This window comes from Mastigoproctus giganteus, chromosome 6 (genome assembly GCF_048544385.1).
Source record: "Mastigoproctus giganteus isolate SK-2022 chromosome 6, ASM4854438v1, whole genome shotgun sequence".
Lineage (NCBI taxonomy): Eukaryota > Metazoa > Arthropoda > Arachnida > Uropygi > Thelyphonidae > Mastigoproctus > Mastigoproctus giganteus.
In genome coordinates this window covers 81286867-81306194 of record NC_143580.1, presented here as the reverse complement: position 1 = coordinate 81306194, position 19328 = coordinate 81286867, and the positions used below count along the sequence as shown (strand labels likewise).

The following is a 19328-nucleotide window of genomic DNA, read 5'->3' as shown; positions in this document are numbered from 1 at the left end:
GACTCCATTTTTTCCTCTGAATAAAGTTAAACTAACAGGTCTGTAATGTAATTATTTGTGTTACCCTTTGAACCCCCTTTGTGAATTGGGGATGCATATGCACATCTTCAGTCCATGGGGACCTCCCCTGAATCTTAGGATTCTCTCACAATTATGGCTAAGGGTTTGAAGGGTTTTTTTATATTTAATTTCAACAATTTCTTCTCCACTTTGCTCACTTTGCTCTCAGTTATTACAAAATCACTTAGCTCCCTGATAGTTTGATAAACTTCTGGCATTCCCCTCCTTGAATAACTCCTAATATGTGAATGTATAGTCCTTGATGTTGTCACAGACATTCTCTCAAATATGCCAGACAAGCTGTACTTGCTATCTGGGAGTCTAAAACGCTGATGGAACCGATATTCGGATACATTCAAGTCAAGTGGACCCAATTTTGGCAAAGTCTGGATGGTCTGTGACAGCCAGATCCTCTGCTTGCACCTTCACGATGGTGGGACTGTTAGTAATCCTGGATATAACCTCCATGCCTAAGCGCACAGTGGATGACCACCCAGGAGTGAACCAACGTAAGAAGGGGTCGAGGTGTGGTGCCCACACCACATGGAGGAATGCCACCCCTCTGTGTTACCAGGCAATACTAGGTGGCAGATGACTCTCATCAACCGGTGCAATACCAACACTTTGCTTATTGGAGACTTGAAGTGGTGGAACCCATGTTTAGTTTCCAGAGCTAAGTTCCAGTCAACCTTTCCCCATCTCTTCCATCAAGCAATATGACTGTTGACTTTTGAAACCTCAAATGTTTGATGTTATGATGAACATCGTGGGGCGATCCAATCTTACATTTTGAGGATACAGCGGTGTTCGCAGACCAGCCACTAGTTAGTACAACGGACCGAACCTATTGGTAACTCTTTAGGAGGCTTCCAGATCAGCTAGCGTATAATCTTGCTACCTACCTTTACTCTGCCAGATAGTGACTGGAGGGAGTACGAGTAGTGGTCTGCGCGGAGTGTTGTCGAGGCCATGTTATGTCAATTACCTGGGTATATTTTTACCAGGTGTATGCCATATCCAAAAATTTCATTACTTCCTACAGCATGTTTTCCCCACTTTTTCTTTCTATTGAATACACCATGAATCGTCAAACTAATAGAGTAAGCTTATCTGTGAGAAGATCTAAACCTCCCAAACACATCCTAGTTCATTTCACAAATATACGTAGTTACAGTTCTAATCTCAACGATGGCCATTTCCACTTGCAGTCTGCGAAACCCCATGTACTTTTTCTAACAGAATCTCAGTTATCAGTTGAATCAACTACTGCTCATCTCAGTTGCCCAAACTATTTTCTGTATGATTCCTTTCGCCTCGAAGGTGGTACTTCTGCATATGTCTGTTCCGATATTTCCTATCAGAGACTTGGTAATTTGGAATCTCCTCTTTTCGCTCTTCTCTGGCTTAAAATCTTTCAACCTCATTGTGTAAAATTTATCTGTTGTCTGTACCGTTTTCCCAACTCCACTAATCACTTGGGGCTTTTTGACTTCCTCTCTTTGCAACTTGACTTTCTCCAGTCCAACTTTCCTTACAGAGAGATAATTTTCCTTGGTGATTTTAATGGTCACAACTCGAACTGGCTTCCGTTTCTAGTCACACCGGCCCAGCTGGTTTAGATGTTTATGTTTTTGCAATTACCAATGACCTTGTACAGATTGTTCATTTACCTACAAGAATACTGGACAATCCTAACCATACAGCCAACATGCTTGAACTTTTTCTCACAAAAAACACTTCTCAGTACACGATCGAAGTGAGTGGTCTTTTAGGCACCTCAGATCACAACTTGGTGATTGCCTCTTCTCCAATGAAGCCTTTATCTCATGGCTATTCCCAACCTCGTATTGTTTGGCATTACAAGAATGCAAAATGGGATGACCTGGAAGATTTCTTTTCTTCGTTTCCTTGGTCGGATTACTGTTTCAAAACTTCTGATGTCAACGTTTGCTCAGATCTCGTGAGTGAAATTATTCTTGTAGGAATAGAATCCTTTATTCCATGCTCCACTTTAAAATCTCGTCCTTTATCTAAACCTTGGTTTTCCAATAAATGTGCTAAGGCTGTTCAAGAGAACAACATTGCATATCGTAATTGACTTGTTTTTAATTCTTCAGTTTCGTTTTCTGCCTACACCAAAGCTTGCAACGATTGTAAAGCAGTTATTAATCAGTCCAAACTAGAGTTTGAACAGGCTAAGAGTAGAAAACTTGCTTCTTGCCATAATGGTAGCCGAGCATTCTGGTCTCTTGCCAAAGGTATTGGCTGCAACTTTTGCCCAACTCTGCTCCCACCTCTGTCCAAACCAGATGGTTTTGTTGTCACTTCAGCCAAGAATAAAGCCGACCTGCTAGTATCCCATTTTCCTTCCAACTCATGTATTAATGATCTTGGTAAAACACCTCCCACCATTCCCAACACTCGCCATTCAATGCCTCCTGTGGTCTTCCATCAAAAGGATGACAGAAGAATCTTAACGAACCTTGATGCTATAAAAGCTTCAGATTCTGATGGTATTTCTCCAGTTGTTCTCAAAACCAGTGTTCTGAACTTACTCCTGTCCTTTGCCACCTTTTTTCACTTTCTTATTCCAAAGGTGTTTTTCCTTCTGCTTTGAAATTTACTCATATCCAGCCAGTTGCTAAAAAGGGTGACAAATCCCTCACATCCAGTTATCATCCCATTGCAATTACTTCTAATCTTTCTAAAATAATGGAGAAATCAATTATCTGTGAACTCTTAAACTACCTAGAAACCTTCCGTCTGATCAACTATCGCCAGTATGGATTCCGTCAATGTCGATCCACTGGTGATATTCTGGCTTATGTTACCCATTTATGGACAAATTCAATGGAAAAGTTTGGTGAAACACAAGCAGTTGCTCTTGACATCTCAAAGGTTTTCGATTGTGTTTAGCATAAAGGTCGGCGCCTCCGTAGCCAGGTGGGCAGAAGCAGCAGTGCGTAGCACACGCTCCTTGATTAGACCGGGGTTTGAGCCAGTGAACTCCAAATACGGAGAATGCGGAAAGGTCAGGGAATAACCACCGCATATCCCCGGAGCAATATGGCCTTAGTTGCTAATGCTCCTAAAAACTCAACAACAGCATAAAGGTCTTCTAAACAAGCTTCCATCTTATGGTTTGCCAACTGTTTTTTGTCATTGGTTATCCAGTTTTCTTTCGTATCACTTACTGAGGATGATGGTAGATGGCTCTCTGTCTTCTAACTTCTTCACTAATGCTCGTGTCCCCAAGGTTCAGTTCTTTCCCCCACTCTTTTCCTTTTGTATATTAAAGGCCTTCTTCCATTGACTGGAAATCCTGTCCATAGTTTTGCTGATGATAGCACATTGCATTCAACTTCTCGAATATCCTCTACCAATTCCTTAAATGTCGATCTCCAGGTAATTCTCCATTGGGGCAAAGACAGCTTATTTGATTTCAATCCTTCTAAAACTCAGTCTTGTCTTATATCTTGCAAAAAGGATTCTTCTGCTCCTATGCTTATCTTTGGTGAAACTACAATTTCCAGACCAGTTGATATATTTCTTTTGGGAATTACCCTGACTTCTAATCTCTCTTGGCACAAGCACATTACAAATATTGCTTCCTCTAAAAAACTTAGTTTTTCTCAATCTCGGCATCACTTTTCTTCCAAACAGCTGTTCACTTTGTACAAATTGCAAATCTGCCCTGCCCTGGAGTATTGTTCCCATATCTGGGTGGTACCCCCCAAAACCCCTCTCAGGCTTCTAGATTCCGTTCAGAAGAGAGCAGTTAGGTTAATTAATGACTCCTCTCTAACAGAGTCTCTCCACTCACTGTCTCATCGACATGCTGTTTCTGCTGCATGCCTTTTCTGCAGATACTTCCATGGGTACTGTTCTTCTGAAATGGCTTCTATAATTCCCGCTCCCTCTTTCAAAACAGTCCGAACACATGCCGCCATCATCCATTTACTGTCCAACTTCAAGCTCAGAGAACCAACTTTTCACCTTCCTTGTTTATTCATTCAACTGCCGTTTTCTGGAACAACCTTCCTTCATGCGTATTTCTTGAAAATTACAGTCTACAGAAGTTCATGTCTAATGTCAACAAATGTCATCTTTCGTCTTCTCAACCTCCAGCCGAAGCATGGAAGTAAGTATTATTAGTTCTAATACCTCTCGTGTTTGCAGTTTTCATTGAAAAAAAAAAAAAAAAAAAAAAAAAAAAGTACATGCAAAATACTTATTCAGTTTATCAGCTGCTTTAGCAGGATCACCGATAGTCATACCATCTATGTTAAGTGGACCAATCTGATTCGTCCTCTTCCTTCTAAAGTTTACATAAGAAAGAACTCTTTACTGTTTTTCTTTGCTCTCGTAATCTACCTTTGCCTGCTTACCCTCCTAATCTGCTTTAGGTTTCTCTGTTGCCTGATAATATATATGCATCACGTGGATTTTTTTTCTCTGCCACGAGCATCATTAATTCATCTGATCTCCATTTAAGCCTGAACCCTGAACGGTATTTCTTAGTTGGTATGAAATGCCTAGTAGCCTGAAAGATTAAGTCCCTGATGGCTTCCCATTTATAATTCATCATTGGTAACATCATCAGTTGTTCCCACTGTATAGAATTTAAAAACTGTCTGAGACCACTGTAGTCACCTTTACGAAAGCAAAACCATTCCCTTTCCCCTTGATGGTAGTTGCATGTTTAAGTAAATCCCACATCAGTGCACTGTGATCACTGTCACCTAGTGGATCCTTTATCTGCAAATGCTTTATGCATGCGTCATCACTGCTGATAATCAGATCAAGAGTATTACTCGATCTGGTTGTCCCTTGAACATGTTGCTGTAGAAAACAATCCTCCAATAAATCCACAAAAGTCTTGCTAGCTTGTGAGTGACCAATCCACAAGTTCCACTCGATATCTGGAAAGTTTAAATCCCCAATTACAAGACATTCTGATTTACTGGCTCACTCTGTTTCTCTGCCCAACTGTTTGTTGTACTCATCAGAGTCCCTAGGCCTATAACACACTCCTACTCTCATTTTCCCTTTCTCAGTGTTTATGTCACACCAAACTGACTCAACATTGCACTGTCTACCCATGTCACTGGATGCACTTCCTTAGATTTTATGATGTTTCTTAACTAACAGCATAACCCTCCTCCCTTCCTACCCTGTCTATCCTTTCTGTACACATTGAACTCCCCAAATTCCAATTCTGCACTGCTTTTATTTCTGTGAAACACCATGTCTCTGAAATCCCAACAATATCTGCCTTTGATGCCTTGATGAGCACTTCAAATTTATTTACTAATATAATGTAGGTAGCAGTAATCAACGAGAAACATAACTACTGTGTGGTACTACACTCAGGGCAGTGGAGAATGAAAAAGACTTGGGGGTAATTGTCCAGTCAGATATGAAATTTTTTGTTCAGTGCAGACAGGCTGCAAGAGTAGCTCACATTGTCTTGTCAATGATATATGGGAATTCTGGGCAGAGATAAGGTGGTGATTATCCCCTTGTATAAGCCAATGGTCACGCCACACCTTGAGTACTGCATACAGGTCTGGAGGCCTCATTTTAGGTAGGATGTAGAGTTGCCAGAATGAATACAGAGAAGGGCAATGAGATTGGTGAATGGAACAAAGGATTGCTGTTACTGAGAAAGGCTTAATTTCTACAAATTTCAGCATCTGGAGACAAGGCACCAAGATGATCTGATTGAGGTGTATAAGGCCTTGAATGGTTTGAGCAAGCTCAACGCTGATGGGGTTCTTCCTCTTGCTCAGATTACTCACCTGATGGGACTTAAAAATTCGAATTGAGGAAAGACAATTGTAGAATAGATGTGTGGAAATTTGCCTTTAGCTAGTGGATGGGTTAGTGTTGGAACAAACCCATTTGTCATAGTGGAGGTCGACAACTTAAATAAGTTCAAAGGAGAACTAAACAAATATTTGGAATGATTGGATTGGGAAATGGAAAGGTTTTTTTTTGGCTAAGGCTTTATAAGCTTGCTTTCTTGCCTCTACTAATGCTAATAAAGCAACTAGGGTACATCAGGTTTGTGCCTGTTGGATCCCGCAAATGTTGACACTAGCAGAAAGAAGCCTGGACAGTCATCTGTACGGAACTTCTCCAGAACTACAGAAGTGAAGGAGAGGTTTTTCTTTCACGCATAAACACTGGTGACAAAACCTGGTCCACTATTGTGACCCTTAAGCGAAGAGACAGTTAATGGAGCGTCACTATCAAAATTCACTACGTAAGAAGGTCAAAAGACAGCCTTCTGTCTCTAAAGTCACGGCAGCAGTGTTTTGGGACAAAGATGGGGTGTTTCTTGTGGACTTCTTGGAGTATGTCACCACAATCAGCTCAGATTGATGTATGGAAATGTTGAAAAAGTTGAAAGCCCACATCTGTAAAGTTCGACCAGACTAAACCTTAATGAGATTCTTCTCCATGACAATGGATGACCCCACACCAGTTTGTGCCTGATGGAAGCCATTGCAAAACTGCGGTGGACTGTTCTTTCTCACTCCTCTCATAGCCCGGATCTTGCACCTTCTGACTATGACCTCTTCGACCCACTGAAAGATGCACTCCGTGGAACCCATTTTGTGCACAACGACCAGCTCAAGCACAGTGTTCACAAAACCCTCCAGAGCAAGAGTAAGGAGTTTTACAGGGTTTGACTGTGAGATGGCAGAAGTGCATAGAAAATGATCATGACTTTGGGGAAAAATAACATAGTGTTTATTAATGATTGAGGATTAATTGATATAGAAGGCATAGCTGTAGGAATTAAATTTTCTAAGGAAAAAAATAGAAAGTATTACTTCCATGCCACTCATAAATTAAGACTTCCGTATCCTTATTTTGGCTTCTGAAGGTTTGAAGGGAGCAAACATGTTTTCCAAGCTATTCAGCTCAAATTGAATTAATGTATAGACCAGTTTTTAAGTTTATGTTTGCTTAAGTAGGTGAGTCTCTATTGGTAAATTTCTCATAGATATTAATTAATGTGTGATTTATAATACAAAATAGAGCTTAGACATTTTTTTAAAATATATCACTTATTATTAGTATTGTAATGAGTATATTGTGGTATTTTTATAATTTTAGGTATCTTATTATTGGTTATGTGTAGGCAAAAGTACTTTTTCCCCCAAAGGATTAACAATAATTCACACAAACAAGTAACAATTTATGTGAAAAGCCTACATATTGCTACAAGGGGCTTAGAGGGGAACGGGTATTGTGTGTTATCAGACACTCAGTCTGCTAACACACTGATGATCCATCAGTGTTTCCAAGGGAAACACTGATGGATCCAATATCTTTCTATTACAGAAGATTTAGGAGAAGTTTGGTTGGCCTGCCTCCCTAAAATCCACTTAGGTGGCAATGAACGTGTAGAGTGGTTCTCTTCAAGACGCCTAGTCAGCGTGAAGAGGAAAACACCAAACCCTCCAGCACACGACAGCACGATGAAACAAATGGCCCTCAGTCCCCAGCGGCTCTCACTCCCCCTCTTACGGCAGCGAGAGGATCTGAGTGGAAGCAGAGGGTGCTAAGAATCTCTGGGTACAACCAGGCTACCAGGCTGCCATGCACGGAAACTGAACTTGGCCTATTACAACGTAAGATCGCTCATTGGTGAAGACAGGATATTAGAGCTGGAAAAGAAATTAGAAAATGTGAATTGGAATATCATCGGTTTGGCCAAAACAAGAAGAAGAAATGAATCACTTATAAGTTTATCAAGTGGAAATCTGCTGTACACCAATGGAAACAGTGAAAGGAGCGAAGGTGGAATTGGCTTTCTGGTCCATAAAGATATAAAAAACAACATTTTGGAATTTAAAAGTATATCACCAAGGGTGTCAAGACTAATACTCAGAATTTCTAAGAGGTACAAGCTAAAGGTTATAATGATTTATGCACCAACATAGAGCCATGATGATGAAGAGGTTGAAGAAACGTACACCGAAATTGAGAGTTTCTAGATGAGCAGAAAACCCACTACACTATACTACACTTTGTAGTAAGGTGGGAACCGGTGTTTTCACTTTAGAGATTAGGGATCGTAACACTCTGGCTGAGAGTTGTATGCATTTTATCCCATGTGATTTTAGGACCCTAGAAACCTGTTGTACTAGGTTTAGGTTCGCGGCTGAGTCATTACCTTGGATGTTCCTGTTGGTCGCTACGTGGTCATGTGTCTGTAGGTCACACCTGTCAAGGGTACTGGTGGGATAGCCACACCTCGCAAGATCTGCCTTGACTTTAGCAATCTCGGTGAGCCTCTCATCTACAGAACTAGAGTGGGTCCAGGCACGGGTTAACAAGGTTCATGCAGTTGCAAGAAGATGGCTGCGCGCATGCTGACCGAAAGGTGGTAAATTGGCCAGCACACATTGGTTTACGACAGACAGTTGTCTTCAAGCACATGCCCTCACGTCGGACAAGGGTGTCTAAGTATGGTATGGTAGTGTATTGTCCGATTCTAGCTCGATGGTGAATTTTATGAAAGGTGACAGAGAATTGAACTGCTCTAAAAGTCGGTCACGCGAATTTCTGGGGATAACCACAAACACATCCATGTAGCAACACTAAAAGGTAATGTGATCTGGTACATTCGTAAATGCACGACCCTCTAATTCTTCCATTGCCATATTTGCTGTGACTGAACTAACTGGGGAACCCAACAGGTGCATGCCATATTTGTCATGCACCTGTTGGTAAATGGAGTTGTTGACCATAATTGCACCACATAATTGCTACACTGCCCACGGTCTGAGTGTAGTGGAGATATCATCTGCTGTTAGTTCGGTTCTACTGCCAAGGGTTTGGTCGTTATCCAAGAGTTCCTTTGCATATGTGATGTGATGCTTAATTGTTGGATGTTGAAGCCTGTGGCTGTGACGCATGTTGCCAACGTTTGTCATTCATCAAAATGGTTGCTTCAATGATAGGGTACCTCCATCGAGACTTACAAAATACTTCAACGAGTAAAGCAGTCCTGCTAGTCGAACTTAGAAGTTTAGTTCCTGATCCTGTTTACTCTGATATAATCCATACCTTGTGCTTCCAAGCCACCCGTGGAACTTGCCATCACATGTGCAAAGGAACTCTTGGATAATGACCAAACCCTTGGCAGCAGAACTGAACTAACACCAGACGATATCTTCACCGCCCTCAGACTGTGCTTAACAGGTGGTACAACTATGTTAAACTTCTCCATTTACCAACAGGTGCACGGCACAGCCATGGATTCCCCAGTTAGCTCAGTCACGGCAAATATCGTGATGGAAGAATTAGAGGGTCGTGCATTTATGAATGTACCAGATTGCATTACCTTTTTGGTGTCACTTCGTGGATGATGTGTTTGTGGTTTTCTCCAGAAATTCAGGTGACTGACTCCTAGAGCACCTCAATTCTCCGTCGCCTTTCATAAAATTCACAATCGAGCTAGAATCGGATAATACCATACCATACTTAGACACCCTTGTCCGACATGAGCGCATGCGCTTGAAGACAACTGTCTGTCGTAAACCAATGTGTGCTGGCCAATTTACCAACTTCCGGTCAGCACATGCATGCAGCCATCTTCTTGCAACTGCATGAACCTTGTTAACCTGTGCCTGGACCCACTAGTTCTGTAGATAAGAGGCGCACCGAGATTGCTAAAGTCAAGGCAGATCTTGCGAGGTGTAGCAATCCCACCCTTGACAGGTGTGACCTACAGACATGTGATCATGTAGTGACCAACAGGAACATCCAAGGTAATGACTCAGCTGCGAGCGCCTTTATCCCATACTACCCATACCTATCACAACAGGTTTCTAGGGACCTAAAATCACTTGGGGATAAAATGCGTACAACTCCCAGGCAGAAAGTTACAACCCCTCATCTCTAAAGTGAAAACACCGGTTCCCATCTTATTACAAAGTGGTTAGTCTACTGCATCTCTTGCCATGACTGCACTGGCTGTTACATTAGGGAAACTGGGAGACGGCTCGGAAAACGTCTTTCGGAACACGAAAGAGCCATCTGCTTAGCAGACATAGAACACTTCTGGTTAACCCACCATGACATTGACCCACACCGCAATGTCGTGATTGTAGATAGGTCCTGCCACTACCAGCGGTGTGCCTGGTTGGAGTCGCTGAACGTCACATGCTCTAATACCTCAGTCAACAGGAGCAGTGGATGTCTTGTCCACCCTATCATTGAAGCAACCATTTTGATGAATGACCATTGATGAACATTGGCAACATGCGTCACAGCCACAGGCTTCAACATCCAACAATTAACCATCACATCACGCAGTACATGATTGGCAGTACATGCCCTCATGTTCCACACTCTTAACTGTCAGTTTGACTGATGAAGGTTAGCAAACTAACCGAAAGCTTTTGTATGTATTTAATTTAATATGTGTGTTTTTCCTATTAATATTAAACTTGTCATTACTTATTCTGCCTCCGTTTCGCTGTGTAATGTAATAATCCAAAATAATAATTCTTACTTAACTTACTACTGTTAACCTGACATATAGCTGCCTCTGATTACAGCATATAACATTTAGACAAAACAAATAAATAGTGAATATGTACACACACACGCACACGCACGCACGTTGCATGAAAGTTGCATTATATTTGCCTGTCCTCTTTTAGGTAATGTGTGAGATGTATACTTGTTTGTATTAATAAATCACAGTACTTCTAGATTTTATTGTCATATAGGAATGAACTTGGAATTGAATAGTATAGCATCACAAGAAGTGTCTTCTACTTGGGCTGCAGCCTTACCAAAATTTGTTACCAGACGAGGTGCACTAGTTGGAAATGGTCCACTTAGCCTTCGGAGATACTCTTCCAGTTCAGGTAGGAATAACTATAATTGCCAGCTTTTAGAAATCAGAATCCAGAACACTCTCACTAAAGAGTCAACTTTCAAATGGAATGACATTCTAGGATATTTCTTCCAAAATGATAATAATAACACCCGAACAACAAATTATTAACTCTTGATTTTTTTCTCCCAAAATATGATATGGTACATACGGAGTTTGGTGAGCTGAATCCAAATTTTAAGTCAGATATTGCCTAGCTCCCACAGATTTAGACAGGAATGCAGGTTATACTTAACTGAAAATTTTAAGAAAATCTTAAGTATTACAATAAATGGTATAAATTATAGTCAGTTATTTATTATTTTTTGTTTTTCTTTTGTAATGATCAGGAGCCTCCCTGATCAGTGTCCATTAATAGTCTGCTAGCCTGCTTGCTTCAGTTGTATGCTTTACCTGCATTTGCTAATATCTTTTTAACCTTGGACAAGTTAGTGATGAACATGGTGAATATTTTCATTGGAATATTGGTACCATGAAGAAACATTACCAAGAGTGGTGGATTATCATAGTACTAGAGGATTGCAGAGGTTTCAATGTAGTAGTTGAAAAAAAGTAGAACCCTTTATCCACAGTTCTGCCTAAGTTGCCATTATCATTTTAAATTGTATGAATAGGGAAATCCACTAATATTTAAAATTTTGAAAATGGCCAGGAGACCAATGTCTCCGATTTTTAAATATAGTGGATATAGTGATCTCTATTAGTGGTCCTATGCCAAATTGTGAATAATGTATTTTTTATGAGTAAACAGCACTAAGCAGTATATAGAAGTAAATGACTAGAATTGGGCTGCATTTGCCCTACACAGTATAGTAATATAGAATTGCAGGGATATTTCAACACTGTAGTTGAAATCAAATCAAAATTATTAGGCTTTACCTGCATTCAATTGTTATCATGGAGAAAGTTTCTACTCTTCATTTGCTTATGTTTTTTAAAATGGAAGTGTTACTTCCATACACCACTTGACTGTTCAGTCATTAAAAATACATTATTCACAGAGTATACATTCACTAATAGAGATCACCTGCCTGCTAACAACCAGTAAGCTTCGAAACTGCTGCTCTCGGAGTGTCTCAGATTTTTAAATGTATAGTGCATGGGTTTCCGACTTTTTTTTTTTTTTTTTTTTTGTTAACATACTACTGTAAAAAAAATTGGAAAGTTATTGCACAACCACCAGCACCACAATGATATGCAAGTATTATAAAAATTAGAAACAGGTATGAATAAAAACATTTTTTATCTGTTTATTCATTTTAACTTTATTAATTTTTGGAACATAAAATTCTGATATTGCTGCGTCAATAACCACTTATTGGTTTGGGAATATAATTATTGGTCCTTCATATTAACAATAGACAAGCAGACATCAAAATTAAACAAGAAAAAAAATTTAGGAAATACTGTCAAGTAGGACCTTGTAATTCACGGTGGGGAGGATAATGGTCCTGAAGAGTTTCACATCTATCCATTTGCAAATAGCAAATGCAAATTCTGTGTATAGTGAGTTTAATGTCAAGCAGGAAAAGTCTCACGAAGGTGTCTATTTTTCTGTATTATCAAGTTGGAAGAACTTGATAGTACAGAATTGTAAAGCTATCTTTACAATAACCTGGAAGAGCCAGATGCAAATCACCTATCTCGTGGTCCATATAAACATCACCTATCTCGTGGTCCATATAAACAGCTGAGTTTGACATGACTTCTTGGAGATAAATTATGTTGACAAGAAACCTATGGCTATTCTCAGTAAGTCAGTGCTATGCATGTCCAGTGCTATGCATGTCCAGTCTTGACAGATATTCAAGAATGAATTTTTTTTACCAAAACAACATTATTAAGTTGACATATATATATTATATATATGTCAACTTAATAATGTTTCTCCACTTGTTCTGAATTAAGTCTAGTAATGCAGAAAATTAAATTGATGATACTTAAGTCAGTTTTTATGTATTTGTGATTACTTTTAAATAAGTTTTCACACCACCTGGCACATATAGGTGTACTGCCAGTGGTACATGTACCATAAATTGAGAATCCATGGCAGGAGCATATCAGTGGGGGTAAGAGAGGGGGGGGGATAACCACTCCCTTAACCATGCATGTAAGTGTATATGTATAAGTGTTTCTAGGTTTATCTAACAGTATTGCATCTTGATTGAAAACACTCAAAAACCTGGTTGTCATGCTCCCTCCCCCCTTTACAATGATACCTGGATATGACAGTGATCCATGGTATGGTGGAGTCACCTATTCTGGAGATGCTATACAATTTAAAAAGATATTACCAACTTGGGAAGAACTGTGAGTAATAGTCTTACTATATTTCAACTTAGTTAGTTAGTTATTTGGTTTTTAGGAGGAGCATTAGCAACTAAGGCCATATTGCTCCGGGATATGCGGTGGTCATTCTCTGACCTTTCCGCATCCTCTGTATTTGGTGGTGACTGGCTCGTACCCCGGTCTAATCAAGAAGCTTGTGCTACGCACTGCTGCTCCTTCCCACCTGGCTACGGAGGCGCCTCTTATATTTCAACTACTTCATTGAAACACCCCTGCAATCTTAGTATAATGGTTTTCCACTTTCCTTAGTAACTTTTCTCCGTGGTAGCAGTATCTTTCAGAAAACATTCGCTGTATTCATCACGGCTATCCAGGCTTTTCTGGGAAAAAAAGCTGAATACTGATGGAGGAACTGTATTTTTTTTAGAGACATTATAACCAAGATTTTTAGTTGTCTTCTTTATTGTTGCCCAAAAAATGTTCATAAACAAGGATGTTTCTATTCTATATTGTCATTTTACCAGAGAAAATTTCTTGAGTTGAATATTTAAGATGGACGAATCAGCTGCAAGTCAACCATCTCCAGATCCATATGAGTGGCTGATTTTAATATGATTTCTTGGAGATAAATTATGTTGACAAGAAATCTTCAGCTGTTCTCAGTAATTCCTTTAATTTCAACCAAGTGGTACTGACTGGTACCACCCACATGCAATCTACCCAACTCCACTAATCACTTGGAGCTCTTTGACCTCTTTGCAAATTGACTTTCTCCAGTCCAACTTTCCTAACAGTGGGGTAATTTTCCTTGGTGACTTTAATGTTCACAACTCCAGCTGGCTTCCGTTTTCTAGTCAAACTGACCCAGCTGGTCGAGATGCTGAGGCTTTTGCAATTACTAATGACCTTGCACAGATTGTTCATTTGCCTACAAGAACAATGAACAATCCTAATCATACAGCCAACACGCTTGATCTTTTTCTCACAAACAACCCTTCTAAGTACATGGTCGAAGTCAGAGGTCCTTTAGGCACTTCAGATCACACTTGGTGATTGTCTCTTCTCCAATGGAGCCTTTATCTCATGGCTATTCCCAACCTCGTGTTGTTTGACATTACAAGAATGCAAAATGGGATAACCTGAGAGATTTCTTTTCTTCTTTTCCTTGGTCAGATTACTGTTCCAAAACTTGTGATGTCAACGTTTGCTCAGATCGTGTCAGTGAAATTATTCTTGCAGGATTGGAATTCTTTATCCCACACTCCACTTTAAAATCTCGTCCATTATCTAAACTTTGGTTTTCCAATAAATGTGCTAAGGCTCCTCAAGAGAAGAATGTTGCATATTGTAATTGGCTTGTTTCTAATTCTTCAGTTTCATTTTCTGCCTAAACCAAAGCTCGCAACAATTGTAAAAGCAGTTATTAATCAGTCCAAACTAGAGTTTGAACAGGCTAAGAGTAGAAAACTTGCTTCTTGCCCTAATGGTAGCCGAGCATTCTGGTCTCTTGCCAAAGGTATTGGCCGCAACTTTTGTCCAACTCTGCTCCCACCTCTGTCCAAACCAGATGGTTTTGTTGTCACTTCAGCCAAGGATAAAGCTGACTTGCTAGGATCCCATTTTAATTCCAACTCATGTATTAATGATCTTGGTAAAACACCTCCCACCATTCCCAACACGCTCCATTCAATGCCTCCCATGGTCTTCCGACGAATCTTGATGTAAGAAAGCTCCAGGTCCTGATAGTACTTCTCCACTTGTTCTCAAAACCTGTGCTCCTGAACTTACTCCTATTCTTTGCCGCCTTTTTTCACTTTCTTATTCCAAAGGTGTTTTTCCTTCTGCTTGGAAATTTGCTCATATCCAGCCAGTTCCTAAAAAGGGTTACAAATCCCTCCCCTCCCATCCAATTATCGTCCCATTGCAATTACTTCTACTCTTTTAAAGTAATGGAGAAATCAATTAACCGCCAACTCTTAAACTACCCAGAAACTTTTTGTCTGATCAACGTTCGCCAGCATGGATTCCGTCAGTGTCGATCCACTGGTGATATTCTGGCTTATGTTACCCATTTATGGACTAATTCAATGGAAAGGTTCAGTGAAACACAAATAGTTGCTCTTGATATCTCAAAGGCTTTCAATCGTGTTTGGTATAAAGGTCTTCTAAACAAGCTTCCATCTTATGGTTTACCAACTGTTTTTTGTAATTGGTTATCCAGTTTTCTCTCTGATCACTCATTGAGGGTGATGGTAGGTGGTTCTCTGTCTTCTAACTTCTCCACCAATGCCGGTGTTCCCCAAAGTTCAGTTCTTTCCCCCACTCTTTTCCTCTTGTATATTAATGACCTTCTTCCATTGACTGGAAATCCTATCCATAATTTTGGCGATGATAGCACGTTGCAATCCACTTTCCATTTTGAGAAACCTTGCCCTTCTCAATCAGCTTCAACTTCTCGAAAATCTGCTACTAATTCTTTAAATGCCTATCTTCAGGTAATTTAGTTTAAAGACAATTTAGTTGATTTCTACCCTTCTAAAACTCAGTCTTGTCTTATATCTCGCAAAAAGGATTCTTCTGCTCCTATGCTTATTTTTGGTGACACTCCGATTTCTAGGCAAAATGATATATCTCTTTTGGGGATTACCCTGACTTCTAATCTCTCTTGGCACAAGGATATTACAAATATTGCTTCCTCTGCATCTAAAAAACTTGGTTTTCTCTTTCGCTCTCGGCGTTACTTTTCTTCCAAACAGCTGCTTACTCTGTATAAATTGCACCACCCCAGATGTTCAACACAGGTTTTGGGGGCACCACCCCAGATGTTCACACATCTGGGGTGGTGCCCCCAAAACCTCGCTCAGGCTTCTTGATTCCAGTCAGAAGAGGGCAGTTAGGTTAATTAATGATTGATCTCTAACAGAGTCTCTTCACTCGCTGTCTCATAGACGTACTGTTTCTGCATGCCTCTTCTACAGATACTTTCATGGGCACTGTTCTTCTGAATTGACTTCTATAATTCCCACTCTCTCTTTCAAAACAGTCCGAACACGTGCAGCTCCAACTTCAAACTCACAGAACCAACATTTCATCTTCCTCGTTTATTCATTCAACTGCCGTTTTCTTGAACAACCTTCCTTCATATGTATTTCCTAAAAATTACAGTCTACAGAAGTTCAAGTCCATTGTCAACAAATATCTTCTTTCGTCTTCTCAACCTCCAACCCAAGCATGGTACAAAGTAGTATAGGTTCGAATACCTCTGGTTTGGGGTTTACATAAAAAAAAATAAATAATAAAATCTTAACAGATACCTAAGAATGAATTTTTTTTTATCAAAAGAACTATTTGACAGTATTGCATCTTGATGAAAACATTCTATGTTCATTACTGATGTATCCAAGGTTATGTGGGAAAGATATAGAATTGGGGGGAAAGATATTGAAATGGGAATGAAGGAACTATAATTTTAGAGATATACCACAAGTGTGTTTTATAGTTGTCTGCTCTGTTGTTGTTCTTGCCCAAAAAATGTTCACAAACTTTCTTGAAGGACTTAAAAGCTATTCCAAAGGATTTAAGACCTTCTAAATGCGTCTCTTTCAGAAACTCTTTGATCTGCAGATTGACAAATACACCCTCTTTGATTTTGGCACTACTAATTTGAGGAAACTAGTTTTAAATATTGATCTGTGTTGCCATGCTAAAAATGTTATGTTTGTTGAACTAGTGGGTTATATATGTATTTTTATTTCAAGTACAAGAAACATGCATGCGAGATCTTAGGTTCATAGTGAATGGTTTTGGCTCAACTGACCCATTCAAACAAAAAGTAATAATATTTTATGTAGTCAGATTGTAGACTTAAAAAGATCCAAATAACTTTTGAAATTGACATACAGGGTGGTGTGAAAGAAATGCCCTTTTTTATTTCTATTTATTTTACAAATTCTTGATAGTTTTTTCTATAATTTTTTTATGATTTCCTTTATTAAAGAAACTCAAACACTGTCATCTAATGTTTAATAGGTTCCTTTATGTAGCAGAATGTTAATATCTATAAAAGAATGTTCAAAATGACTACCTCCCCACTGTTGTTCAATACAAGCTTCAGCCCTTGCTATAACATTCCTACAAGCCCTCATACACATTGCAAATTTGTCCTGAATTGTTTGTTTTATTTCAGAAATTGTTCATGGTTTCATCTTAGACAAGATCTTTCATTATACCCCCACAGATAGAAATCAAGAGGAGATAGATCTAGTGATTGTAGTGTCCACTCAATGTAACCATGTCGTCCTAACCATCTGTCTGTGAAATTGAGATTTAACCATTCCCTAACCCTAATCCCATAGTGGGGTTGAGCACCATCCTGTTGGGAAAAAAATATTATTTTGATCGTGATTAATGATCTGCAAATAATTATCCTGATAAACAGTCTCATCAAAGAATATTGGGCCTATTCCCATGGATGAGATGGCTGCCCAGACTGTGATTCCTAGTAGGCTAAGATCTTTTTCCAAAGTAACATTGGGATTTTTACATTAGACCAATACACACATTTATGGCGCCTCCGTAGCCAGGTGAGCAGGAGCAGCAATGCGTAGCACACGCTTCTTGATTAGACCGGGGTTCGAGCCCATGACTGCCAAATACGGAGGATGCAGAAAGGTCAGGGAATGACTACTGCATATCCCTGGAGCAATATGGCCCTAGTTGCTAATGCTCCTAAAAACCAAATAAAAAACAAACAACAAACACACATTTATGATGATTGATATGCCTGTTCAGTTTGAAAGTTGCTTCATCTGACCACTATATCTTATCAGGAAAGTCCTCATCTTCACAACTTTGTTCAAGAAAATTTCACAAATTTCGAACTGTCTGCCTTGATCACCACATGCAAACTTTGTAGCACCCAAGGAATGTAAGGCTTTACATTGTTCTCTTTTAAGATTGAAGAACACTGCTTTTACTAATATCCAACTCTACAAATAGGCTTTGACTGGATTTTTGAGGAGTTCACACCAATGATTGTCTTAATTCATCTGAATGCCGTTATTAGCATTAGTTGAGGTATATGATGCAAGAAAGCAAGCTTATGCAGCATCAGCCAAAAAAAAAAAAAAAAACCGTTCCCATTTCACCCTTCCGTTCGTTCCAAATACCTCTCCAGCTCAGCCTTAAATTTATTTAGGCTATCAACTTCCACAACAAAGGATGGAAGTCTATTCCACCAACCAACTACCCACTGGCTAAAGGCAAACTTCCGCACATCTATCCTACATCTGTCTTTCCTCAATTTAAATTTATGCCCTCTCAGGTGATTATTCCGAGCAAGAGGAAGAATCCCATCAGCATTGAGCATGCTCAAACCATTCAAGGCTTTATACACCTCTGTCAGATCACCTCGCAGGTGCCTAGTCTCCAGACACTGTAATTTGCAAAATTTAAGCCTTTCGTTGTAAGAGGAACCCTTTGTTCCATCCACTAATCTTGATGCCCTTCTCTTTACTCGTTCCAACAGCTCTACATCCTTAAAATGAGGCCTCCAGACCTGTATGCAGTACTCAAGGTGTGGCCTGACCATTGCCTTATACAAGGGGATAATCACCTCCTTATCCCTGCTAGAAAAATTTCTGTAAATCATTGACAAGACACTATGAGCTACTCTTGCAGACCGTCTGCACTTCTCAGAAAACTTCATGTCTGCCTGCACAATTATCCCCAGGTCCTTTTCATTCTCTACCACTGTCAGTGTAGTACCACAGAGTTGATACATCACTCTGGGGTTACTGCTTCCCATATGTAGTACTTTACATTTGTCAATGTTAAACTTCATTTGCCACCTCTAAACCCATCTGCTCAACTTTTCTAGATCCTATTGCAGCAGCGTACTGTCATTCGTGTCCTTAAAAACCTTGCCAACCTTCGTATCGTCTGCAAACTTTGACATTAAGCTTGATATGCCATCATCAATATCATTTATAAATACAGAAAACAAAAATGGACCCAACATTGAATCCTGATTGTTGTTGTTATTTGGTTTTTA

At 39.6% G+C, this 19328-nt stretch overlaps 1 protein-coding gene across 1 annotated transcript in view; it reads left to right on the top strand.

The window, feature by feature from the left end:
* smo (smoothened, frizzled class receptor) overlaps window positions 1–19328 on the top strand; it is a 289675-nt gene that overhangs the window by 231684 nt on the left and 38663 nt on the right. Inside the window, exon 11 of the mRNA XM_090376231.1 lies at window positions 10818–10958. Coding sequence (XP_090232357.1) covers window positions 10818–10958 — 141 coding nt within the window. The remainder of the gene's footprint in view (window positions 1–10817; window positions 10959–19328) is intronic.